The following is a 26,831-nucleotide window of genomic DNA, read 5'->3' as shown; positions in this document are numbered from 1 at the left end:
TTTCATTAAAATGTTTTTCCATATAAAAGAAAATTTCCAACTTTTGGTAAATTCATTTTTCATGATTTTTTTTTTTTCAAAATAGAAATTTATCATCATGGTTTTTAAGGTAGGTATAAACCTACCAAATCTTGGAATTTTTTTCATAGAATAATGTTTTTCATGAAATTTTTCTATATTTTTTCCCCATAGATCTGGACACTTATGAGCAAAAGGAGAGTGATGATAAGAGAGGGATAAGTATGATAGGGTGAAGATTAAGTTTGCAGGGAGAGATATGAGAATGGGAGAGACAAATACTTTGATCTGGTAGACCACCATAGCCCATCACAATGTCTCTCGTCCAAATATCATAGCATGATGTCGTGTAAATTATGCAAAAAACCAAAAAATCAAAGTGATTGGCAATTCCATCTCCTCTGATCTTCATTCTTGTGTGCAACAATAAAATACAAGTGCGTTCACTTGTTTGTATGAGCGGCCATAATATAATTTCTTATTAAACAAGCAAAAATGCAAGTGTCCACTTGTTTCATATGCTAGAATTGTCTGACTTGAACGGTTTGGATTGGCCATCCATAGCACCTGACAGATAAATGGTCTGGATCATTGAACAAGAGGGTCCCCATTTGTACTTCATCCTGCTCATATGAAAAATGTGTGCATGCATCATACAAGAAACCCCATTTTACGGGTCAGGCCAAAACGTGAAAGGGTAAGATCATCCATCCAATAAGGGAAACTTTGGAACATGAACTATCCATAATGGGACTAAAACAATGTGTGGATCATCAAACAAGTGGGTTTATTGTCTAGTACTATACTAATATTCTATCCATGTTTGGATTGTTGAACTAGTAATAGCTTCCTCCCATGGGTAGGATCCCATGTTACATGCAAAATAAGCTCTCATTAATGAAAAAAAATTGCTCACATAACCCAGAAAGAAAAAATCATTTATAAAACATGCCACACTTGACATGTCATGACAAGGGAGAAAATCCAAAATTAAAATTCAGATTAGTTTGGGATGAATGTCTAAAGCAACTACAGCTACATTTTACAAGATTAATACGGTTGAGGAAGAAGTGTGATATATGATAATTAACTTATTCTATAAGCAAGCGAATCATACGACAAAATTGTTGTGTTCTTTCGTACCTGATACTCTGGCGAAATGTGCGGATATGACTAAAGGGGTTGTGGAGATAATATTATAAGGTCCTCTGCATTTCGAAATATTTCTTTTCTGGTAGCAACCACTGATTAAAGGATTGGTGCATCATATCCAATGCGGGATGAAGGTTGGTATCATAAATCCAAACAACCACCCTAAAAAATCAAGAGCTCAAGATGTCCCAACTTCTTTGCATGTGGATAGGCATAGGAGCAACCAAGTTAAGCTTCTCCAGTTTCGAAAAATCATGAGGTGGTGGTGATGATTGGAGTTTCTCTAAAGCCTGCGACACATTTGGCAGAACCATCTGCTTACAATGAAGATGTAAGCGAGGCTGCTTCTCCGCGATACTGCCGCTCTCCAAATCAATGCCAAAGGGAAACTTCCACTTGGGAAGCTTTTCGTTCTCCCTCTCGGGCTTCGACCAAGGTATGGGTTTCCATTTCTTGTGAGCCTGCCAACCATACTTGTAGTCTCCAACTATGGGTGTACCCAAGGCTTCCGCACAATGAACACGGAGCTTCATCATCATAAATAAAAAATTATCTTGGGTAAGCATATTTGTGAAAATGAAGAGAATTGAGAAGCATTTCTTAGGCTACTACTACTGTTCAGCTCGAACTTTCATACCTGATGCTTTCTACCAGTAAGAGTGCAGAGCTCTAGCCAAGTAAAACCTGTGCAATGTAAATTCCAGGGGCAAGGTGTAAAATATATAGGGAGAACTTGTTTATGACAACTAATGTACATTGATTGATTGTCAGTGTACTATTTTTGGTTTGAAATTTTGACAGAGAGGTATCATATGCATGAAAAAGAGAAGGCAACTAAACAAGGCATTTTAATCATGCGGATAAGCTTCAGGATATGTAGGTTTTCGTTCAAAGCATGGGTTATTCATTCTTTTTCCACTTTCAAAACTGTGTGTGTGTCAATCTTAAAAAGAGAAATGGGACAAACTTATATAAATAACCAATTTATCCTAATAACTTTTTGTTATTTCAAGGGTGTTGAAAAATTAAATCCATTTGCTTGTAACATTCAATGATCTTGGGGGCGTTGGCTCGAGGTTACAACAAAAGGAAAACAATGATCTATATAAAAGAAAAGCATTGGTTCAGGGACTAGTGTTCTGGTCAATGCATGATAATAATATCATTAAAAAGTTCGAATAAGTATGTTAGGACGAGTGAAAGGTTGACACAACCACATCAAGGAAAATAAGAAAAACAAGGATCCTGAAACTGGAGGCCATGAGCATAACGGAATCACAAGTAAGCGGCTAAGAGTGAAGTGAATTTTTGGGCTTGGCTACTAAAATTATCTCTGCTGACCTATTTTATGATATAATAAATAGTAGAAGAGCAATTTTGAGGCGTTCTGCTTGCGTTTGTGTAGTTACTACTACTAGATGACCATAGCTACAATAATGGATGAACCGTTTTTTTTTTTTTTGAAAATTGACTTTTATTAATAAAATCATAACAAGGGACAAGGTGTCCCCTGTGATAGTAGGGATACCATCCAATTACATCATGATGATTACATTAGTATATGAACCCATATTCAACAATGCCTCTGGTACACAATGAATGACCATGGCCTCCAATATTACACCCTTTTTCGCCAATTCATCAGCCATTTCATTAGCTGAGCGCCTTCTGTGCACTATCATCAGTTGTAAAGCATGCACCAAATCCTTAATTTTACATGGTATCACATGGAGCCAGATTCTATCATAACCTATATAACTCTCTCAAACCAAGCTCTAGGACATTTCTTAAGACCATAGCTACTGAAAAGTTGGATAAAACTACAAGTCATATCCAACCAAACTTGATCAAAGGGTACCCAATTTGCTTTGGACCAAGATGAGACATTGTATGATTGATTATGCCAGTCGTATGGCCTATGACCCTTTCTTTAACATCATGTACTGGTTATTAGTAACTCCTGATTCTAAAAAGATACTTTTCGTTCCCCATCAGATTCTATCATAACCTATATAACTCTCTCAAACCAAGCTCTAGGACATTTCTTAAGACCATAGCTACTGAAAAGTTGGATAAAACTACAAGTCATATCCAACCAAACTTGATCAAAGGGTACCCAATTTGCTTTGGACCAAGATGAGACATTAGGGGTGGACATGGTTCGGTTCGGTTCGGTTTTGGGCTAAACCCAGAACCGAACCATATATAATCGGTTCCCTGAAATTGGAACCAGAACCGAACCATATATGTATGGAACCGAACTGAACCAGAACCATATATAATCGGTTCGGTTCGGTTCGGTTCTGGGTTTACCCAACCTTCACCAATGGCCCTGTTTATTAGGCCATGTCCACCCCTAATTTCTAACAATTCATTCATACAACCTGATTGTGGATATTACTCTGTTTTTGCAGCTGTCTGTTTGTAGGCATTGATTGGATGTTTGGGATCATCCGGTGAGACTAACTTTCTGATCATGTCATGTTCACAACAGGGTCTACCAAATAAAGGGTTCAGATCACACTATCTGACATGGGTGGGCGCATATCAGGCCTCTCATGCACTTTTTTATTGTACCATTTTCCATTTTTCTGGCAGTCCAGAGTGTTTATAACTTTATATAGATAGTGGGGTGATTTTATCAAATTGGCGGGGGGTGATTTTAAGAACTTAAGGTGAGGGTCGGTTCTCGGTTCGGTTTTCGGTTCCGGAATCCGAAACCCAGAACCGAACCGAATCTGCACCGGTTCCCGGATTTCGGAACCGGAACCGAACCATATACATATAGAACCGAACCGAACTGAACCATATGTGCCGGTTCGGTTCGGTTCCTCGGTTTGAACCGGAACCATGTCCACCCCTATGAGACATTGTATGATTGATTATGCCAGTCGTATGGCCTATGACCCTTTCTTTAACATCATGTACTGGTTATTAGTAACTCCTGATTCTAAAAAGATACTTTTCGTTCCCCATCAGATTCTATCATAACCTATCTAACCCTCTCAAACCAAGCTCTAGGACATTTCTTAAGACCATAGCTACTGAAAAGTTGGATAAAACTACAACTCATATACAACCAAACTTGATCAAAGGGTACCCAATTTCTTTTGGACCAAGATGAGACATTGTATGATTGATTATGTCAGCCGTATGGCCTATGAGCCTTTCTTGAACATCATGTACTGGTTATTAGTAACTCCTGATTCTAAAATGATACTTTTCGTTCCCCATCATTTCATAAAAAAATCTAAAAATCCTTCTCCAACACTTCGGTACAGAGAAACGGTTAGAATTGCCATTGCACATTTACCTTTTTTATTTTTCTCTGGCTAATACTACTAAAATCCTAATTAAAAGTTTCAGGATGCTCAGTTGCATTCTTTTATTTCACATTTTTTGCTGGCAACATCAGATTTCAAGTTCCATAACAAAAGTTGATACTTGATAGTGCTTTCCTTTAACCAGTATAAACCATCTCAGTCACATAAAAACTTCTAAAATCCAAGAAAACCAAACTTACAGACTAAGGGTCATAATGAATCATAACAGTGGTCGCTAAACATATATCAATAATTTGTCCCTGTCTAGAGACCAATACATGCAGCAATTTGAGATTAATTCATTACATGCATTACATCATAGCATTTATATTGTCAGATAGTTGTACGTATAACTTTGTGGAATAGCCAAGTATAGGAAAATGCTCAGCTAACCATGATCTGAAGATTTGATCACTTGATACTTTGTTAATGCATGCTGGAATGACGTTATTTTGGTATCACCAACAATGGTAATTCGCTCAGATTTCCCATTGTCCAGAGCCACCTGAAATGGTTAAAGCTTAAAATTTAGTCACAACCTCAAGATAGTTATAGCTTTCCGCACAAGTGATGGCTGGCTCAAACATTAAGTTATTAAAAAAAAAAATGAAATGGTTTGGTATATCATAAAATAAAGCATGATGGCCTACAACTTTGGACATTCCAAGTGGATTGATAGCAAGTAGTGGATACATGCATCCAGGGCTGTGCCATCATCAAGACGTGATGGAGAGAGTTGGACTGTCCAGTCATCATCTAATTTTTCAGAACAACACATTTTTTATGAATTATTTTGGTGAGTATCCAAAATAAAATGCCTAGTGATGTCTTTGCAGGCTATGGTATTTCATATTGATAGCTGATTTTGTGAGGAATTAACATTGAAATTGTATAGAAGAGAATACATACGGAAGGATGGATCCAGCTATGTGAAGTTAGAGGCTGTTAAAGGCATACATATGTTGCATCCCAAGCACACTATAGCAGGATTTTCATTCCAAGAAGGAAACCTTGAAAACCTATTCTAAAATACTAAGAAAATTCCAGAAAAAATACCAAAAAAGTCTGCACTAAAAAAAAAGGGAGTGTTGGGGGTTTCCACCCAGCTTTGGCTACATGTGGGCCCTCGAATGACATCAGCAATGGCCATTGCTGATGTCACCAGTCCAGGCCCACTTTGAACCTCTTCCTTCCCTTCTTTGTTTGGCCTTTTCCTGAAGTAAATTTTAATAGGTGTGGGTCCCTTTTTATGATGAATTTCTGCATCAGTGAGCCGTAAGGGGCCCGTAACTAAATAATCTCTAGACTGTGTTATGATGGGCAAATTACAATGGTTTATTGGATGTTACTTGCACCAGTAAGTCCTGATCATACTTTCTGCATCTTTAACCAAAATAATGAAAAATAAGCACAATGAATATTGATACACCTCTTAGATTTAATTTTTTTTTTCGGTCACTACTTGTTTCTTTCATTTTAATCTTTGCAAGATGCATTCAAGATCTGATGGCAACGAAAGAAAGAACTGGCTACAATCTGTACTAAACCTGGCTAGAGATTAGTTAAGCTTACAATGACATTAAAAAAAAGACAATAATTAGGTACAATGGATCGATTTGTAGTACTGGTTAGATATCTAGAAGTTCACAAAAGATCAAACTAAACAATGTTTATCAGACAACTTCAGATATAAAACTGGGAACTCTTTCAACTTTTCAACTTTATTAAGGAATATAAAGGGGAAGTAAAGTCACTGTCTAATTTAAAATTCATCAAGAATGAGTAAACCTTTGCAAGTGGGGCAGAGATTAACCCCCTCTTACGCTTTGGAGTTCCAATGACAAGTGCTAAATACCTCCTTTGCAAGACCTTCTCGCTGTCATCAACATCCTTAAAAATTGGAAATCAGGCAAACAATCAAATGATGTGCTTAAAGTTGCAAGACTAAATGAGTAAAGCAGAGTTTGATTAAGTTATTCAAATAAATAAGTTTACTTCTGAAAAAACATAAAGGTGAGGATCTTCACTCAGTACTCACGCTAAAGGATGCCCCAGAAGTTTTCTCACGGAAGATGGAATGCAGAATGGTAGCACTAGTTTGCGTCCTCCCCATCACTAAAATGCCACTACTATCTCTATCAAGTCTGTGTACCTAATACATCATAAGAGATTGTTCATATCACGTAATGATTCGAACTACAAAAAATAGCCCATAAGACGAGTAGTGCTTTACATACCTAACATAAGAAAAACATTAAAAAAGTTCCGAATCCTCAAGAAAATGAAGCAAACATATGATTACACCGTAATTCTTATGCGACAGCAGAAGGGTAATCACAAAATCTAGACAACCAATCAAGGTAGACAGATGATGAAGATGTCTAACTAGCCAGTGCAGTTTTAAGAAGGCAGATACGTCTCCATCCTCTAATGCCTAAGACGTGAAAAAATTGGACAAGGCATTCATGTAGGTCTTTATACACAACTCTAGCAGTAGTTTGGGAATTCTTGTATACTTTACATATACAGAATTTGCACATGCAGATAGGTAGAACAGTAATAATTATTTTTGTGAAATAAATAACTTGTAGGCAGGGTATTGTCGGCATATGCAGGTCCTTGTGGAGATGGCATGCGATTGAATCTGATATTATGGCCATGTGGACTGGGATTATGCGTCTGGCATCATTTAAGGTGATTTGATTAACACTATTAAGTGGCTCATATATTATATTTGTCCTCATTGGAAGAATTTCTATGAACAGATAGAGTTGTTGTCGTCATTAATGGGAATTGATAGAAGAAAAAATACGAGAGAGAGAGAGAGAGAGAGAGAGAGAGAGAGAGAGAGAGAGAGAGAGAGAGAGAGATGGTCCAGTGTTTCCACAGCATTAAGGCATAAGATGCACCGGTTTGCCATATGAAAACCACGCCTCATGACACGGTCAAATGTGTTGATGCATCTATGTGCCACCGTCCATGCAAACGCTGTTACCCGAGGTGGGGCAATGGTTTTCCATATACGCGCACGCTGGGAGATAGGCCCGTAATCATCATTTAATTGGCAGAAAAATGATTGGACCGAGAATCCACCCCGAGAATCAAGGATCCAGATCCTTTCATCTTGCGCATGAGGGGGGAGATAACATTGGGAGAGCTGTTGGAGAAGAGATTCGAATCGAATTATCTCCTCATCCTTTAGATCACGATGGAGTCTAATGTCCCAAAGTTGACTCCTGTGCTCTTTGCCCCTCACCAGAATGTCAACAATTCTTGCATTCAGACTAGAAGAGAGACGGAATAATTCCGGAAATGCTTCCCTAAGAGTAGAATCCCCCGTCCACAGGTCCATCCAGAATCTGATGGAATCCCCCTGCCCGCTTTATACCGCAGATTGGGTAAGAATGCTGTACGGACAGTGCAAACCGATTTCCAGGCGCCGGACCATCTGCAGATTGAGGGCCACCACATCCCCCCCCCCCACACACACACACATACACCACCACCACCACGCCCCAGACACACACACAGCCGTATTTTTCCTAGATCAGATGATGCCATAATGCTTCCTTCTCCACGCCGAAATGCCATAGCCGTTTTCCTGGGGCCATTGGATGTCGTTAGTCGTCACCTAAGAGAAGGTAGGACGTTCGACCCCATCTCCCAGGGTGGTCTGAGGTGTTGATTGGTTTATTCCACTTCCCCTTCCCTCCACCCTTCTGTCTTCACGAATCCCTCCTCCTCTTTGCAGTTCCCCTCCCAACGTTCGATTTCTCATACCTCCTTCATTCTTTGCTAGGAAACATCTTTGTAGAACCTTCACTTGGTGTGCATATATTACAGGAATTGCATTGCCACTTCTGATCCTTTTTGCATCCTCTTGTCCACAATACCTTCTTGGACTGTCTTTTTTCCAACTTCACCTATTATGTTTTAATGTATTGAAATTTTAGGGATGCATGTGTAGCGAAAAAAAAGATTATTGACTATTTAGGAGAAAATTTTCTTTGAAATTTACAACTAGTGATAGAAACTGGAAAGGAAAAGAGAAAATAGAAATGGGGGGGATGATCGTTAGAACTTAACTCAAATTGAAATTGATTATGAAGATTTGCAGTTTTAATTTAGATATTAGCTATGCAAGTTCAAAAAAAAAGAAGCTATGCAAGGTCACTGAAGATCTTGGAAACAAATTGCTATAGAATACCATGTTTCTTCAACTAAGATATTTAAAGGTTTCAATTGATAATGAAATGGGGTAGCTTCATAGAATGAAAAAAATAGCTCTGTTGAGAAAACCCATTTCATGGATGGGTTTATGTATGAATTTTGGCAAAGAAAAACAGAATGTTGTTATAGATGCCTTGCAAGTAAATGGAAAGTTCATTTGACTGCCTTCAAAATGGTAGAACAAAGGATTGACATAGGCATTCAAGAGACTCCTGGCAATGGAGATAGGTGAGCTGCTGCGGTTATTGAGAAATACAATGAAGGGTTGATGAGAAAAGTGGAAAGCAAATATAAATGAGTGTCGAAAAACCGTAATGAGAAAGACAATGAAAGGATGATGAGTAAAGCGGAAATAAAATATAATTGAGTCAAAAGGGTTTTTCTTATTAGAAAAAACTTGAGCTAAGATTGTCTAAAATGGTAAGGTTGGTTTAAGGAGAATTCATAAGCTAAGGCCTTTTTTCCAGTTCACATGCATTTACATTGTACAGATAGGGGTAGCCTGGACACTTTTTACAATTAATTGCATTATTATGTAATCCAAAGAAGGTTTACATGGAGTTCAAGTACGTATCACTAATAGGGTATTCCGGTCGAGACATCCTAATAATGGCATTTAGGGCCCCTATAATGCCCCAAATGCCCTATTAGTAAGGGTAATTCATGCATAGTCAATTCAGATTATTCTCCGGGTTTGTTCATGCCTCTGTTATAAAAGATTACAACTAACAATGAGAAACTGCAAATAAGAAGGGCACCTAAAGTAATCATCATATCCACAAAAGATTTCATCTTAGCATATTACAAAATGTCATGCATAGGTGACACACTTGGTCACAAATCACATGTTCATTCATCTGCACTTCTATCAGCCAAAGATTGTGACCATACAAATCCCCTTACTCATAGAACTCGTAATAGTCTTTCCTGAAGTAAGAATTCTCCACGTCTAGCTCTACATGGAAATACTATACATTTCTATCAACCAGCATGACTGACATTTATCCAAATGGTATCTTAAAAGCAAAGAATATCATTTACATATGAAAGCTTCATTAGAATAAAAAATGTCACCTACATATGAAAGGCTCATTAGAACAAAAAAGAGAGAAACTGATAGCTGTCTTCTCTCCATTTGTTCTCATGGATGTGTTTGTCATCAATTCATTCATTAGTGGTATTGTTTATGAAGTTTACGCTGATCTCCTGAAATCGTCTTGGAGGACAAGTGTACTTTACAGCTAGCGTCCCAAACTGTTGAGTAACATAAAAGAAAGCTATAGACTCGCTACGGGCGGGGCCTTCGCTGGTCTGGGTAGAGGAATTGGTCGTGAGGCTAAAACCTTTAGACTTCAGGTAGTCTGTGTGTAAATTGCATCGGTGGGACAACTTGTCCCCAAGAATGTAATTTTGGGTGATGCTTTATTAATAAAATTTTATTACTTTTATAACAAATTCCAAGAATATCACATAAAATACACATATCTAGAAAACTAGATCAATTCGACCATAGAGATTCTGCTTAACAGGTAATTGTACTTCCATTGACATCACAACATTCAACACTGAAACATTCACATGCACTCATATGTCCATTGAACAGAACAAAACTCATATTGGCCTTTTTCCAACTCACCAGCCGAGGGGGTTCAGAATAATCATATCTTAAAGATGCTGCAGCTAACACATCTAAACTTTTGTTGATGCCAATACCACCCTGGTTAAAGAAAAGTAATAGTCAGAAACAGATCATAAACAAAAATCAGAAAATGTACAAGGAAATAAGGAAATCAAGTTTGAGCAAGTCCAACTTACCTGAACAGGCATGCCCGCGGGTTTATTCACCACAAGGATAGCTGGATCCTGAATCTCAAAAAGCACTAGGAGTCATACATTGACATTGAAACATGGAAATTTAACAACTAAAATTCAGAGTTCAAGACCTTGTACAATTCAAGGCTTTGAAGGTAATTTATTTCATCATTATTGCAGCAGTAATCATCTTTCTCAGGGGGGAACTCCTGAACAGTGACAGGGAGAAAGATTCGATCCCCTAAATTCATGGCATCCTTTGCTGACACCTTCCAAAATTTAAATATCAGTGACAGGAAAATAAGAGACACTATAAACAAATAATAGGTAATAATGTTTGTATTGGCATCACAATAAATATATCAAATGGTTACACAAGTACAAGTATCTTATTTAATCAAATAACTATGAAACAGCTTTTTATTACCCTTCTAAGTCGATGTTGTTGACTTTGAATTTCTGGACATGAAGCAGAAGTTGCTTCAGTGGATCTTCGACGGACCTGACATAAAACATAGTATTAACCAACGACTTTTGTAGATAAATGTTCACAATATATCTTCAAAAATGCATTGAGAAGATTAAACCCATAAAAATATCGTGAGATCAAATTTCCCTCCTTCCAGAAGAGGTTTTAATAAATTTTTAAGGGCAACACAATTCTGGCTCTAATTGCCGTTATTTACATTTATTAAAAAAAAAGAAACGCCTATGAGCATTCCCCGGAGAGGAACTCTTCGAGTCATAGAGACTGTTTTTATTTTCACTCTTCTTTTGTAAAAGAGTCCTCACGAGAAATGAACTCCTTTGAGTCGCAGAGAGTTTACAACTTTGACTCTTCTTTTGTAGAAGAGTCCTCTCGGGAGAGGAACGCCTTTGAGTTGTAGAGATTCTCAAGCCTTAAGAATCTCCAAAGTCCAAACACGTCCTTGACAAATACAGTCTAAATACTGAAAAGATAACTGAAGAAATTTGTTACGATTCTAAATTATAAAGGTCCTAGCATGATGCATGCCATCAGTCCGAGGGATTTTGGCGTATTGGTTAGTTACGTAACATTTGGCATCAGAGCCAGGTTGATACAGTTCCAAAGGTTTAGTTTGCTATGACTCCAGAAGTTTAGGCAACAATGGGAAGTTATCAACCTGGTGTTATGGGCCTAGATGGGTCCCCACTTAGAGTAGAATAAATTACATTAGATTTTTATAGCTTGCACACTTTTCTCTCCAATTGTTTGATATTGATAGGAGTCTTAGAGATAAGGGTTATCTAGATTAGTTTGGGTAGGAGTTTTAGAGAAAGTGTGGTCAAGTGGGTTTTCTATTTACAAATAACATGTAAGCAACCATCTTGAAATTAACGATGAATTCCAAACTCAAAACTGTGTCCTTGCACACACACAGGATTAGGTAGGTCTAAAATAAGTGGGAAGCTTGTTATCTACATAGTGGATTAGGTAGGAAATGTTAGGGATATATAGCTTCGCTATTTTTCAATTCTAGGAGGTCGTTCACCTCGAATTGGATTATGAACCCAGTTTTCTATCTTTTGTTCCCTTATTTTCATTGAAATCACTGTTTTGCCTCCAAGTGTCTTAACAAAATTCTAAGAAACAATATAAATAAAATAAAATAAAGGAAAGGAAAAGCAACAAAATCTCATATGGGTCTTTAAGAACATCTTTGAATGCCATTAAAGCTGGTATTTGTAAAATAAGGACCAGCTTAATTTAATCTTATTTGCATATAGGGCACCATTCCAAAAAAAAAAAAAAAAAAAATTGCAAATAGGGCATAAAGGCCTCTCTGGATAAGTGCATCTTTTTCAAAAATTGCAAATAATCATATTTAACTATTGTAATCATCCACATATACAGCTTGTATCTTTTTCTTTTTATTTAGGAGTGATTTGTAACTTAGTTCCACTCCATTCCTTTACGATTTTTCTCTGCAATTCGATTGTGTACAATGGACGTTGCCTCGAAGAAGGTATTATCTGGTCCTGTTCTTTGGTGAATCATCCATATGAAACTTGTATCCTTTTCTTTTATCTAGGATTGATTTGTAACTTAGTTCCCCTCCTTTCCTTTACTATTTTTTCTGCAATCGGACTGTGTACTGTGAAAACATCAATGGACATTGCCTCGAAGAAGGTATTCTCTGGTCCAGTTCTTTGGTGAATCTCCTTTCTCTTCACACTAAGGGCCCGTTTGGAACTTTGGATACCTCTTATTTTGTATTTGGATTTGGAATTGAGTTTTGAATACAAAATGAATAGATCCGCCAGCTCATGTTGAGGGGAGACAGAGAGGGAAGGGGGTACTTCCTACTGGAGGGGAGAAGTTGAGGAGCGAAGAGGGTGAATGAAACTGCCTGATCTGTGGATTTCCAGTTACTTATTTCCACAACATATTTGGAAATCTGATTTTTTTCACTATCAGCCGCTGATTTGGAAATCCAAGGATTTGATCCGGATCCAAATCACAACACAAAATGGGCTGCAAATGTGAGAAATCCAAATCAAAATCTTCTCGGAATCCAAACGGTCCCTAAATGAATTGTTAAAGTCCTTGTTCACAAGTGTCATGGGGACACAGATGGAATTATGAATACAAAATGAATAGATCCGCCAGCTCATGTTGAGGGGAGACAGAGAGGGAAGGGGGTACTTCCTACTGGAGGGGAGAGGTTGAGGAGCGAAGAGGGTGAATGAAACTGCCTGATCTGTGGATTTCCAGTTACTTATTTCCACAACATATTTGGAAATCTGATTTTTTTCACTATCAGCCGCTGATTTGGAAATCCAAGGATTTGATCCGGATCCAAATCACAACACAAAATGGGCTGCAAATGTGAGAAATCCAAATCAAAATCTTCTCGGAATCCAAACAGTCCCTAAATGAATTGTTAAAGTCCTTGTTCACAAGTGTCATGGGGACACAGATGGAATTATGACCAGGAAGTGACCCTGTCTCATTGTATCTTCAAAAGTGTGTTGGCAGAAGACATTTGGTGGGCACTCCTATCTAAGAGGGCTGGTTGGCCCAATTCTTTAGGGAGTTGGCTCCTGTGAGATGCTACCCCCCGGGGCCAACAAGCTGTGGGTTGGAACCTTGGTGGCTTCCTGAAGGGTTGTACGAGGGCTTGGCTTGTGTGTGAGGCACGACAGGAAATTGACTTGCCGTAGGCGTGCTCTAAAGGAGCTTTGTGTGCGGACTGTGAGATTTCCCGAGGGATGCTTCAATTTCTTTGGTCGAGGATGGGGGCCAAAGACAGTGCATGTTGGGTTGGGTTCCCACTTGCAATGAGTGTACGGACCGGTGTTGAAGTTGAACTTTAACGATGTCACAGCATCGTGATACGTCTTGTGGGCAGGCCAATCTCTAGGCTTTCCATGGGTTCGTGCTGAGGTAGCTTCGGCCGCTCTCGCAAGACACAAGTCTTATAGATTAGTCCATAGGGCATGCTTGCTCCTTGGACGACCAAGCATTCGGGTTTGGCGGATCGAGATGTGGTGCACTCAATGCCTCCTTCCTTGGTGGGCTTCAGCTATCTGAATGGTTATTCGATGCGGTTGTGTGAGCCCCAAAGTCTTTGAGCTTAACGGAGTGGAGTGTGGCTGGACCTGGCCTCGCCTCCAGATGGTTATTGCTGCCTTGTGGGACTTCGGTCTCGCGAATTAGTTCATGGCATAGATCCGTGCCATGAGTTGCAGGGTCATAAGACTTGGCGAATTGGTGTGTAGCATTGACATGCCTTGTACCGAATGGACTTACACTTGGATTAAGGGGCCTTCTGTTTGATGAACTCGTGATGCAGGCTGATCATGAGCATGGATTTAAATGTGAGCATGGCAAGAGCAAACTCAATAGCTTGATGAACGGGTTGAGGATTGTGAGAATAAGCAAAGCATCAAGAGGTATTTGGCTAGGGCCTTCAGAGCCTTGCACTGGTAAAGGCTGGCCCTAGCATATGTGTATGATGGGGTGCCGCACGGGTTTGTCTGCACGAAAAAAGAAAAGGCCAGTGACACAAGGCATTTGAACCGACAACCGTTTGATTGTAAATTCGTCCATTACTCGGATTAGAGTTACATTTTTATTGATTGGAAAGGCCTCTTGTATGAATTGTGTGTAGGATTTTTACACCAACAATTTGTATAAAAAATTAATTCAATCTTATTTGCAGATAGGGCATGAAGGCCTCTTAGAAAAACTATATCATTCCCAAAACTATTGTGACCACTATTTGCAAATAATAACATATAACATCAAAACCATTTACATATAAGATTAAACCCAAATCACTTTAAGAGCTATCCAAAGAGTTTGACCCTTACCTGCCTTAAGCGGAAGAGCTTCTGAACGAGGGATGTGGGTAGTTGGGGGCAGCAACGAAGAACCCATTTCAGAGCCGTGGTGGTTTCGTTAGTGAGACCCATTTCAGAACCCATACGACCAGAGATCAATTTTCCAACGGACGATGCATTGATAGATGAAGTAAAAGGAGGTAAAGTAAACCATTTACTCCTTTTCTCCTTCATTTCTTCCTCTTCTTTCAAGGCAGAGGTTGCATTGCAGTGAGAAGAAAATAGTTTTGGGCATATGAAAATACAGAGTGACTGAACGGATAGCCGGCCACGGAGGACGACGAATGCCGCCATTACATCCGAGCTAAAACAACCCCGAGAGAGGGAAACAGTGTATGTATCAAAAGTCTCGGTAGGGCGCGATCTCACCGTAATAAGGTGAGGCACGCCGACTGTTTGTCTTGTAGTGGGCCCTGCTAATGCATCATTTGGACCGTCTATCATGTAGGACTGCTAGGGAATGCTAAACTGAAAGGCGTCCTTGCAAAAACCCAGCTGCAAAGCGCCTCATTGGATCCACATTACCTAACTGCATTATGATTCCTTTAATTTTTAGGTGCCCTTCTTTTAGATTTAATTCTCTTTGATGGTGCTAGAATTCGATCGAGTGTACGGGTGGTCCTGGATCGTTGGTTCCTGCCTTTTATTTGGCTCCGGATGGAGGGAGATAACATCGATATGAGACTTGCGTTCATAGACAAAAGGTTAAGAACCACGTAGAGTTGGAACTTCAAGGGAATACTTCGACAGCCAAGTCAGATGAAGGCACCAAAATGAGAGCTAAACACACACAGAGAGAGAGAGAGAGAGAGAGAGAGAGAGAGAGAGAGAGAGAGAGAGAGAGAGAGAGAGAGAGAGAGAGAGAGAGAGAGAGAGAGAGAGAAGGCAGTTGCTAGACGGCCCAGGTGGATATGCGCACCTAAGGGCAAGACATGTGTGCGTTATGCTTTGGTGGTGTGTACCTGAGGGTAGGACTCCTGCCCAGAAGCCTTGGACATGGAGTGGAGGGTTCCTTTTTACATGCGGGGTTATGTGTTCTAGGGCGTGATGTCATAGTGACGTGACTTTGTATGATCGTTGGCGCATGCGCTGACATTGGTGTGGAATTACAAGGTGGAATGACAAGCCCATGATGTGATGTTGACGGATGACAGGCGTTGTCCCCTATGGCAGTAGGGGATGCTATGATCTCGTACAAGGGGGAGCTGGAAAGCACTTGAATCCTCTAAAGAGTATCAAGATGCCATACGGTTTGCCACCGGAAGCGGCTTGTTGAGACGTTATGCGATCTCCCGGGTTAATGAGAGTGAGCTGGCCAAGTGGCGACATCATTTAGGGTTCCGGGGCCTCCGGCTCTGAGGATCCTTTGGCAAGACGGTCACACGGCTCCCTGCTTTGTCAGATCGGTGGTAATCGGTGTTATAGCTAGCTGAGTGGCTTCGTCTCACCCGTGGAAGTTGCCACATGTCATCACACAGCTGGGAATCCGGTCTTGCCCCCAACACTCTTTATATCTATTAAGGACTTCACATTCTAAAGCTTTGGCTCTATTTTTATCTCATAAAAGAACATATTTTTTGCATGAATAATGTTGCGAGTAGGATGCCCATTGGTTTTCTTGTATAAGTTCATAAGCAAATAGTTTGTAAGGACTATGCTCTCCCTCCCTCCCTCCCTCCTGCACGCATCAACGTGTCTTTAATTTGCTAGTTTTACCAACTTAAAATGCCTAGTAATCAAACACTTCTCAACCTTAAAATTTTACTATACATTTTATTAATTAAAATATAATTAGGGGGTATAGGCTTGATTTGTTATATTATTCATTTAGGGCTGCTAGCAGAATGGATTTGGTTAGGAAAATAAAGAGAAAATCCCATGTTGTGACACATGTATGAGAAGACAAAAAGGTGAGTTCGAATGCCCATGAAATGCAAAACACAATGTGGACACTTTCGTCTTTATTTTCTAAATGAAATCCCATTTTGGAAATGTTTTCCTAATTCATCCAATCCATGTACTTACAACAGTCATATAACAAACATTCAAACAAGGAAAAAACACAATAATGAAATGAATGAACTTAAAACTTGTAACAAGGGCACGCATAAAAGAATAAGGGGATTTCATAAAAAATTTTAGAGAATCCTCCCACTTTGGGGTGGATACCTATACAAACCTTATGTTTTGTACTTACACTTGAGCCTCTAGTTACTAAATCATGCCCTTCTCCAGGGTATTAATACTATGTGACAATCCTTACATAAAATAAATTTACTAATCTAATCGCCGGCCAGGAAGAACCTAATCACTCGCCAACCGTGTTGACATATGCGTGCCCGTCCCCCGGGCTTGGACCGGCATCCTTTATCCCTCCGAGAACATAAGCATTCGTTAGTTTATGCCCTTGTCCAGGGCTTGGACCAGAGTCCTTAATTCCTCCCAAAATGTGAGCATTTGTGAATTTATGGTTGTCACCTGGGCTTGGACCAGACTCCTTTCTCCCTCCTAGATTTTGATCCACAGCGAATTTATGGCCCACGCCAGGGCTGGGGCCCGAGTCCTTAATCCCTCCTAGAGTTTGGGCATTTGTGAACTTATGGCCCCCACCGCCGGGGCTTGGACCAGAGTCCTTAATTCCTCCCAAAATGTGAGCATTTGTGAATTTATGGTTGTCACCTGGGCTTGGACCAGACTCCTTTCTCCCTCCTAGATTTTGATCCACAGTGAATTTATGGCCCACGCCAGGGCTGGGGCCCGAGTCCTTAATCCCTCCTAGAGTTTGGGCATTTGTGAACTTATGGCCCCCACCGCCGGGGCTTGGACCAGAATCCATAATCCCTACAAGAGTTTGGGAATTTGTGAACTTATGGCCCGCACCACCGGGGCTTGGACCCGATTCCTTAATCCCTCCCAGAGTTGGTGCATTTTTGAATTTATGGCCCCCACCGCCCGAGCTTGGACCCGAGTCCTTAATCCCTCCCAGAGTTTGTGCATTTGTGAACTTATGGCCCCCACTGCCGGGGCTTGGGCCTGAGTTTTTTATTGCCCCTAAAGAAAATTCACTAGCGAAACCCGTGATTGCTTTGACGAAGCAACCAGGCATTAGCGGTCGAGCTTGAGCCGAGAAAAGGGTGGAGCTCAGAAGGATAGGAAGAAGGAAAAGAAACTGTGAAGGCTTGAATCCTCTAGCCATATCTTTATCTGTGTTTCTATATGTTATTTTTCTTGGGAGAAGTTGAGGTTATGAAGATGGGTTGATTTGTTTAGGTATTTATAGTGAGATAATTCAGATATTCATAGTGAGAATATCTTTGCTTAGGTATTTAGAGTGAGAAAATTCAGATATTTGACTAAAGAATTTGGAGCAATTTCGTTGTTCAAACACATGTGGGAGTGCTAGTCTTAGTGAGGAACTAACGTGGATGGTTCATGGGAATGCATTGTAGAGAAAAAATATGAGAATTTGAGTCTAAGTTAGAACCTTTTTTTTGAAGAGAAATGAATGAATATGGGAATTTGCATGAAACTTGGAAGAGAAGTTTTGAATTGATTTTGTAATTGGGTTGGGTATTGACATAGGAATGGAATAATGGGCCGTGAGAGTTGAATTTCTATTCAACTATTTGAAGGTGTGTTTTGACCAGGGATTTATGGTTCATGTCATCTGCATTTGAGAGCTGGAGGAACGACTAGATGAGACCAATATAATTATGTATTCCTTATATTCGCACTAAATAAATATCATTTTTCCGTACAAGGGTAATGGGTTTTTTTAGGGAAATTACAGATAGACCCCCTTTCGTTTGGCCATTTTCCGCTTTAAACCCTGTGGTTTGGAAGTTACAAAAGACACCCCCTCAACTTCCTGACATTTTAAAGTAGACCCCCTCCATTGACAGTCCGTTAGTTTAACCCAATGGAATGACCAAAACTAACCATGGTTAATATTTTGAGTACAGAAATACCCTTTATCACTAGTTTTAGGCCATTTGCAAAGGGATTAGGGTTACACCGTTTCCCACTGTCGCTGCCGCCACGTTCAGCCACCGCCGCCGTCGCCATCTCCGGGCCTCCGGCCATCGCCGTCGTTGCCATCCCCGGCCACCGCCGTCACCTCCACCACAGACAATGAAACCACACCCCATGGCTACTTCAAACCCACATTTCAAGAAAAAAAACATTGATAAAAACAAAAAAAATCCCTAAAATAATAGGGTTTATGTGCAAATCATGATAATGATGTGAATGAAGATAAATAAAACTCCTAAATCGAGGGTATATGTTGATAAATAAACAAGGGTTTGAATCCAACCCTAATTTTCAGTTTTAAAGTATGAAAACCCTAATTTCAGTTGGGGAAGACGAGGGCATAACAGTCATTTCCCCCTTTCCGTCCACTCTGTCACGTTAAAAAAACCCACAGAAAGTTGAGGTGGTATCCTTGGTAACTTCCAAACCACAAGGTTTAAAGCGGAAAATGGCCAAACCACAGTGGGTGTATATGTAATTTTCCCCTTTTTTTTTCTTTTTTATATTTTTCCTCTTTCTTTTACCTTAGTTCTTCGTGGATTAGAGAGGAAAGATTCTGTTGGAATTTCATATTTATTTAAAACTTTAAAGCTTTTGTCTTTGGGCGGTGATTTTTTCACCCCCTAAAAAAGTTCGTCATATGATGGGAGTACAATCATTCACATAGTTTGAATTAAGGGGGTGTGCTGGAAACGTAATTCAAGCTACGTGTGGATTGTGGGACCGACCCGAGGTAACTTACGTTTTGGAGTTTTTAGAGTCGGTGTTTTTTTTAGTATAGTAGATTGTGAAGGTCTCCTAGTTAGTCTTATCTTGGTTAGTTTATTCTTATCAATTTCCTATTTTATAGATGGTTGAGTTTATCAAAGCAAGTGCTAGTAGACTTTGACTAGGGTAGTAATAGTGTGAAACGGATGGGCAACATCTATTTGAAGTGTTGTACGTATTTGTTATTTGATATAATGAGATGAATGGAATAGATACAGTAAAAAAAAAAATAGAAAAACCGTGTAACTATCTCTTATTTTCAATAAGAGTACTATTCTCCTCTTGAGTACTTCTATTCTCCTCTTATTCTCCTCTTGTGTTTTATATTTTGGTTCCTCAAATTCTACAGGGCTATAGGCTTCATTTGTTATATTATTCATTTAGGCTCTGTTCACTTGTTTTTCTGGGAAAGGAAAAGAAAATGTTTCCCGGGAATCTGACGTGGCACTAGGAAAAGAAATCCAGGGAATCTGTGTAGGAAAAAGTTTTCCTAGATTGTTCACTTGCGTTGGAAAAGGTTTCCAGGGAAACTGCTCGCCCTTCTTTTTGCACTAGTTTTCCAGGGAAACGAAATCCGTGTGTTTTTATTAGGAAATGAAATCCCTAAAGGGTGGGGAAATGGGCTTTTCCATGTTATTTTTTGCTTTTTTACAAATATTCCACATGTGTAATTCTATTTTCCCTGGAAAGCAAGTGAACACCAGAATTCTGTCTTATCAAGGTCTTGTCAGGGAAAAAATAAGCTGTTTTCCAGGGATTTGCTTTCCTGGGAACGCAAGTGAACAGAGCCTAAGGGCTGCTAGCAGAATGGATTTGGTTAGGAAAATAAAGACAAAATCCCATGTTGTGACACATGTATGAGAAGACAAAAAGGTGAGTTCGAATGCCCATGAAATGCAAAACACAATGTGGACACTTTCATCTTTATTTTCTAAATGAAATCCCATTTTGGAAATGTATTCCTAATTCATCCAATCCATGTACTTAGAACAGTCATATAACAAATATTCAAACAAGGAAAAAACACAATAATGAAATGAATGAACTTAAAACTTGTAACAAGGGCACACATAAAAGAATAAGGGGATTTCATTAAAAAAATCAGAGAATCCTGCCACTCTGGGGCGGATACCTATACAAACCTTATGTTTTGTACTTACACTCGAGCCTCTAGTTACTAAATCATGCCCTTCTCCAGGGTATTAATACTATGTTACAATCCTTACATAAAATAAATTTACTAATCTAATCGCCGGCCAGGAAGAACCTAATCATTCGCCAACCGTGTTGACATATGCGTGCCCGTCCCCCGGGCTTGGACCGGCATCCTTTATCCCTCCGAGAACATAAGCATTTATTAGTTTATGCCCTTGTCCAGGGCTTGGACCAGAGTCCTTATTTCCTCCCAAAATGTGAGCATTTGTGAATTTATGGTTGTCACCTGGGCTTGGACCAGACTGCTTTCTTCCTCCTAGATTTTGATCCACAGTGAATTTATGGCCCACGCCAGGGCTGGGGCCTGAGTCCTTAATCCCTCCTAGAGTTTGGGCATTTGTGAACTTATGGCCCCCACCGCCGGGGCTTGGACCAGAATCCTTAATCCCTCCAAGAGTTTGGGAATTTGTAAACTTATGGCCCGCACCACCGGGTCTTGGACCCGACTCCTTAATCCCTCCCAGAGTTGGTGCATTTCTGAACTTATGGCCCCCACTGCCGGGGCTTGGGCCTGAGTTTTTTATTGCCCCTAAAGAAAATTCACTAGCGAAACCCGTGATTGCTTCGACGAAGCAACCAGGCTTTAGCGGTCGAGCTTGAGCCGAGAAAAGGGTGGAGCTCAGAAGGATAGGAAGAAGGAGAAGAAACTGTGAAGGCTTGAATCCTCTAGCCATATCTCTATCTGTGTTTCTATATGTTATTTTTCTTGGGAGAAGTTGAGGTTATGAAGATGGGTTGATTTGTTTAGGTATTTATAGTGAGATAATTCAGATATTCATAGTGAGAATATCTTTGTTTAGGTATTTAGAGTGAGAAAATTCAGATATTTGACTAAAGAATTTGGAGCAATTTCGTTGTTCAAACACATGTGGGAGTGCTAGTCTTAGTGAGGAACTAACGTGGATGGGTCATGGGATTGCATTGTAGAGAAAAAATATGAGAATCTGAGTCTAAGTTAGAACCTTTTTTTTGAAGAGAAATGAATGAATATGGGAATTTGCATGAAACTTGGAAGAGAAGTTTTGAATTGATTTTGTAATTGGGTTGCGTAATGACATAGGAATGGAATAATGGGCCGTGAGAGTTGAATTTCTATTCAACTATTTGAAGGTGTGTTTTGACCAGGGATTTATGGTTCATGTCATCTGCATTTGAGAGCTGGAGGAACGACTAGATGAGACCAATATAATTATGTATTCCTTATATTCGCACTAAATAAATATCATTTTTCCGTGGGTAATGGGTTTTTTTTAGGGAAATTACAGATAGACCCCCTTTCGTTTGGCCATTTTCCACTTTAAACCCTGTGGTTTGAAAGTTACAAAAGACACCCCCTCAACTTCCTGACATTTTTAAGTAGACCCCCTCCATTGACAGTCCGTTAGTTTAACCCAACGGAATGACCAAAACTAACCATGGTTAATATTTTGAGGACAGAAATACCCTTTATCACTAGTTTTAGGCCATTTGCAAAGGGATTAGGGTTACACCGTTTCCCACCGTCGCTGCCGCCACGTTCAGCCACCGCCGCCGTCGCCATCTCCGGGCCTCCGGCCATCGCCGTCGTTGCCATCCCCGGCCACCGCCGTCACCTCCACCACAGACAATGAAACCACACCCCATGGCTACTTCAAACCCACATTTCAAGAAAAAAAACATTGATAAAAACAAAAAAAATCCCTAAAATATTAGGGTTTATGTGCAAATCATGATAATGATGTGAATGAAGATAAATAAAACTCCTAAATCGAGGGTATATGTTGATAAATAAACAAGGGTTTGAATCCAACCCTAATTTTCAGTTTTAAAGTATGAAAACCCTAATTTCAGTTGGGGAAGACGAGGGCATAACAGTCATTTCCCTCTTTCCGTCCACTCTGTCACGTTAAAAAAACCCACAGAAAGTTGAGGTGGTATCCTTGGTAACTTCCAAACCACAAGGTTTAAAGCGAAAAATGGCCAAACCACAGTGGGTGTATATGTAATTTTCCCCTTTTTTCTTTTTTATATTTTTCCTCTTTCTTTTACCTTAGTTCTTCGTGGATTAGAGAGGAAAGATTCTGTTGGAATTTCATATTTATTTAAAACTTTAAAGCTTTTGTCTTTGGGCGGTGATTTTTTCACCCCCTAAAAAATTTTGTCATATGATGGGAGTACAATCATTCACATAGTTTGAATTAAGGGGGTGTGCTGGAAACGTAATTCAAGCTACATGTGGATTGTGGGACCGACCCAAGGTAACTTACGTTTTGGAGTTTTTAGAGTCGGTGTTTTTTTTAGTATAGTAGATTGTGAAGGTCTCCTAGTTAGCCTTATCTTGGTTAGTTTATTCTTATCAATTTCCTATTTTATAGATGGTTGAGTTTATCAAAGCAAGTGCTAGTAGAGTTTGACTAGGATAGTAATAGTGTGAAACGGATGGGCAACATCTATTTGAAGTGTTGTACGTATTGGTTATTTGATATAATGAGATGAATGGAATACATACAGTAAAAAAAAAAAAAAAAACCGTGTGACTATCTCTTCTTTTCAATAACAGTACTATTCTCCTCTTGAGTACTTCTATTCTCCTCTTGTGTTTTATATTTTGGTTCCTCAAATTCTACAGGGCTATACGCTTCATTTGTTATATTATTCATTTAGGCTCTGTTCACTTGTTTTCCCGGGAAAGGAAAATAAAATATTTCCTGGGAATCTAACGTGGCATTAGGAAAAGAAATCCAGGGAATCTGTGTAGGAAAATTTTTCCCTAGATTGTTCACTTGCGTTGGAAAAGGTTTCCAGGGAAATTGCTCGCCCTTCTTTTTGCACTAGTTTTCCAGGGAAACGAAATCCGTGTGTTTTTATTAGGAAATGAAATCCCTAAAGGGTGGGAAAATGGGCTTTTCCATGTTATTTTTTGCTTTTTTGCAAATATTCCACATGTGTAATTCTATTTTCCCTGGAAAGCAAGTGAACACCAGAATTCTGCCTTATCAAGGTCTTGTCAGGGAAAAAATAAGCTGTTTTCCAGGGATTTGCTTTCTTGGGAACACAAGTGAACAAAGCCTTAGGGCTGCTAGCAGAATGGATTTGGCTAGGAAAATAAAGACAAAATCACATGTTGTAACACATGTATGAGAAGACAAAAAGGTGAGTTCGAATGCCCATGAAATGCAAAACACAATGTGGACACTTTCATCTTTATTTTCTAAATGAAATCCCATTTTGGAAATGTTTTCCTAATTCATCCAATCCATGTACTTACAACAGTCATATAACAAATATTCAAACAAGGAAAAAACACAATAATGAAATGAATGAACTTAAAACTTGTAACAAGGGCACGCATAAAAGAATAAGGGGATTTCATTAAAAAAATCAGAGAATCCTGCCACTCTGGGGCGGATACCTATACAAACCTTATGTTTTGTACTTACACTCGAGCCTCTAGTTACTAAATCATGCCCTTCTCCAGGGTATTAATACTATGTGACAATCCTTACATAAAATAAATTTACTAATCTAATCGCCGGCCAGGAAGAACCTAATCACTCGCCAACCGTGTTGACATATGCGTGCCCGTCCCCGGGCTTGGACCGGCATCCTTTATCCCTCCGAGAACATAAGCATTTATTAGTTTATGCCCTTGTCCAGGGCTTGGACCAGAGTCCTTATTTCCTCCCAAAATGTGAGCATTTGTGAATTTATGGTTGTCACCTGGGCTTGGACCAGACTGCTTTCTCCCTCCTAGATTTTGATCCACAGTGAATTTATGGCCCACGCCAGGGCTGGGGCCTGAGTCCTTAATCCCTCCTAGAGTTTGGGCATTTGTGAACTTATGGCCCCCACCGCCGGGGCTTGGACCAGAATCCTTAATCCCTCCAAGAGTTTGGGAATTTTTGAACTTATGGCCCGCACCACCGGGGCTTGGACCCGACTCCTTAATCCCTCCCAGAGTTGGTGCATTTCTGAACTTACAGCCCCCACCGCCCGAGCTTGGACCCGAGTCCTTAATCCCTCCCAGAGTCTCTGCATTTGTGAACTTATGGCCCCCACTGCCGGGGCTTGGGCCTGAGTTTTTTATTGCCCCTAAAGAAAATTCACCAGCGAAACCCGTGATTGCTTCGACGAAGCAACCAGGCTTTAGCGGTCGAGCTTGAGCCGAGAAAAGGGTGGAGCTCAGAAGGATAGGAAGAAGGAGAAGAAACTGTGAAGGCTTGAATCCTCTAGCCATATCTCTATCTGTGTTTCTATATGTTATTTTTCTTGGGAGAAGTTGAGGTTATGAAGATGGGTTGATTTGTTTAGGTATTTATAGTGAGATAATTCAGATATTCATAGTGAGAATATCTTTGTTTAGGTATTTAGAGTGAGAAAATTCGATATTTGACTAAAGAATTTGGACCAATTTCGTTGTTCAAACACATGTGGGAGTGCTAGTCTTAGTGAGGAGCTAACGTGGATGGTTCATGGGATTGCATTGTAGAGAAAAAATATGAGAATTTGAGTCTAAGTTAGAACCTTTTTTTTGAAGAGAAATGAATGAATATGGGAATTTGCATGAAACTTGGAAGAGAAGTTTTGAATTGATTTTGTAATTCGGTTGCGTAATGACATAGGAATGGAATAATGGGCCGTGAGAGTTGAATTTCTATTCAACTATGTGAAGGTGTGTTTTGACCAGAGATTTATGGTTCATGTCATCTGCATTTGAGAGCTGCATTGATGAAGACTGGACCACAGTTTCCTTGAAAAAACAGGGGCTTGAAATGACAACAGATATGCAAGAAGACTAGAGAGCACAGGGTAGTTGGGGCTTACTTTGGCTTATAAGAAAATGACCAAAATACTCCTACGCTAGGGTTAAATTTTCAAAATAATAGCTACTGATATCTGGCTGCTAGGTGAGTTGGCCAACACCCGTTGGATCGCTCCACTTTTATATGTTTTTAACCAATTTTCTTGCGGCCGATAGAGAATTTTGAAAAAGTTTTTCTATTCCAAGTTTTTCTAGGCTCTGTTCACTTCTTTTCCCCGGAAAGGGAAGGAAAGGATTTCGTTTTCCTTTCCTTTCCAGGTGACATGGCAGAAAGGAAAGGAATGAAGAGGAAAAGGCTTCGTTTTCCATGGAAAGCCTCTTTCCAATATATTTAATCGGAAAGCAAATCTCAAGTAACAGGGAAAAAGTCAATTTCCACATCATTTTTAGCTTTTAAATAAGAAATTCCACATCTGATAATAGTTTTTCCTGGAAAAGAAGTGAACACAGAAATTCTGTCTTGTCAAGGTCTTGTCAGGGAAAAAAAAGACTGTTTTCCAGGAAAAACAGCACCAGGGAAAAGAAGTTAACAGAGCCCTAGAGAATTCCTGCAAGGGCCTTATGTAAGGATATTTTGGATATTTTAACCATCATTTTAATATCCAAAAGGAATCTCCATTTTGAAAGCCGTCTTTCCAATTTTGTTAGGTGGAACTTCATATTTTCAAACACATGGACTCTTTTTTTGTTGGGTAGAGTAACTTGCCTAAGTTTGGCTGATGCTTGTAGTTCAAGGGACTAATCTTATTTATTTGAAAATAGCACACATGTTACATGTGTTTGGACTGTTGTATCTCATGGGCCACCACAAGGTGAGCGTGTTGCTCTAAGTCCCATGGACAAGATTGAGGCATGCAAAGGATCAATGGCTTTTGGAGACATCTTAAAATGACATTTTTTCTTAGGATCATGGTGAAGGGGTCTAGGACTATTCAATAATCAATACGAGTTGATCTTTAGGGGTGCAACTCAGTTCAATTTTTGGGAATTTGGGTTGATCTTTTACCATAAAATTGGGTCGGGTTCAGGTTGATTCCATTAATTTTTAGCAAAAGTGCAATGTTTCACCACAAATCTGATTACCAATTTCTTAATTAAAGAGTTTGGTTGTG

The 26,831-nt window shown here is 39.6% G+C and overlaps 3 protein-coding genes across 3 annotated transcripts; all 3 read right to left on the bottom strand.

The window, feature by feature from the left end:
- Nucleotides 1–890: 890 nt before the first annotated feature.
- On the bottom strand, nt 891–15,251 carry LOC143858436 (Pseudouridine synthase family protein). Its single transcript, XM_077369090.1, has 10 exons — nt 14,874–15,251; nt 10,963–11,037; nt 10,667–10,804; nt 10,539–10,586; nt 10,360–10,440; nt 6,532–6,645; nt 6,282–6,383; nt 4,887–4,998; nt 1,808–1,854; nt 891–1,697 (listed from the first exon to the last, which is right to left on the bottom strand). Exons 1-10 carry the CDS (start codon nt 15,195–15,197, stop codon nt 1,341–1,343), a joined length of 1,398 nt encoding a protein of 465 aa, XP_077225205.1. The 5' UTR covers nt 15,198–15,251; the 3' UTR covers nt 891–1,340.
- A 1,760-nt stretch (nt 15,252–17,011) lies between these two features.
- On the bottom strand, nt 17,012–18,132 carry LOC143864460 (uncharacterized). Its single transcript, XM_077375387.1, has one exon. It carries the CDS (start codon nt 18,097–18,099, stop codon nt 17,212–17,214), a length of 888 nt encoding a protein of 295 aa, XP_077231502.1. The 5' UTR covers nt 18,100–18,132; the 3' UTR covers nt 17,012–17,211.
- A 2,651-nt stretch (nt 18,133–20,783) lies between these two features.
- LOC143864454 (uncharacterized) lies at nt 20,784–25,170 on the bottom strand. Its single transcript, XM_077375381.1, has 2 exons — nt 24,479–25,170; nt 20,784–21,476 (listed from the first exon to the last, which is right to left on the bottom strand). Exons 1-2 carry the CDS (start codon nt 25,132–25,134, stop codon nt 20,975–20,977), a joined length of 1,158 nt encoding a protein of 385 aa, XP_077231496.1. The 5' UTR covers nt 25,135–25,170; the 3' UTR covers nt 20,784–20,974.
- Between the last annotated feature and the right edge of the window lie 1,661 nt (nt 25,171–26,831).

This window comes from Tasmannia lanceolata, unplaced genomic scaffold, assembly GCF_043159265.1.
Source record: "Tasmannia lanceolata isolate RefF3 unplaced genomic scaffold, GAP_Taslan_0.1 ptg000003l, whole genome shotgun sequence".
Classification (NCBI taxonomy): Eukaryota; Viridiplantae; Streptophyta; class Magnoliopsida; order Canellales; family Winteraceae; genus Tasmannia; species Tasmannia lanceolata.
Note: the sequence above shows the minus strand (reverse complement) of the source record. Positions and strands in the feature narration are given on the sequence as shown.

Bases quoted from the DNA above. Each gene is read 5' to 3' on its own strand.
- LOC143858436 (XM_077369090.1), bottom strand. From the start codon at position 15,197: ATGGCGGCATTCGTCGTCCTCCGTGGCCGGCTATCCGTTCAGTCACTC. The intron at 6,384-6,531 runs GTGAGTACTGAG...CCAATTTTTAAG, and splicing joins CTTCTGGGGCATCCTTTAGC to GATGTTGATGACAGCGAGAA. The intron at 1,698-1,807 runs GTATGAAAGTTC...ATGATGATGAAG, and splicing joins TTACTGGTAGAAAGCATCAG to CTCCGTGTTCATTGTGCGGA.
- LOC143864460 (XM_077375387.1), bottom strand. From the start codon at position 18,099: ATGGCTAGAGGATTCAAGCCTTCACAGTTTCTTTTCCTTCTTCCTATC.
- LOC143864454 (XM_077375381.1), bottom strand. From the start codon at position 25,134: ATGGCTAGAGGATTCAAGCCTTCACAGTTTCTTCTCCTTCTTCCTATC. The intron at 21,477-24,478 runs CACGCATATGTC...CGTCGAAGCAAT, and splicing joins GGTCCAAGCCCGGGGACGGG to CACGGGTTTCGCTAGTGAAT.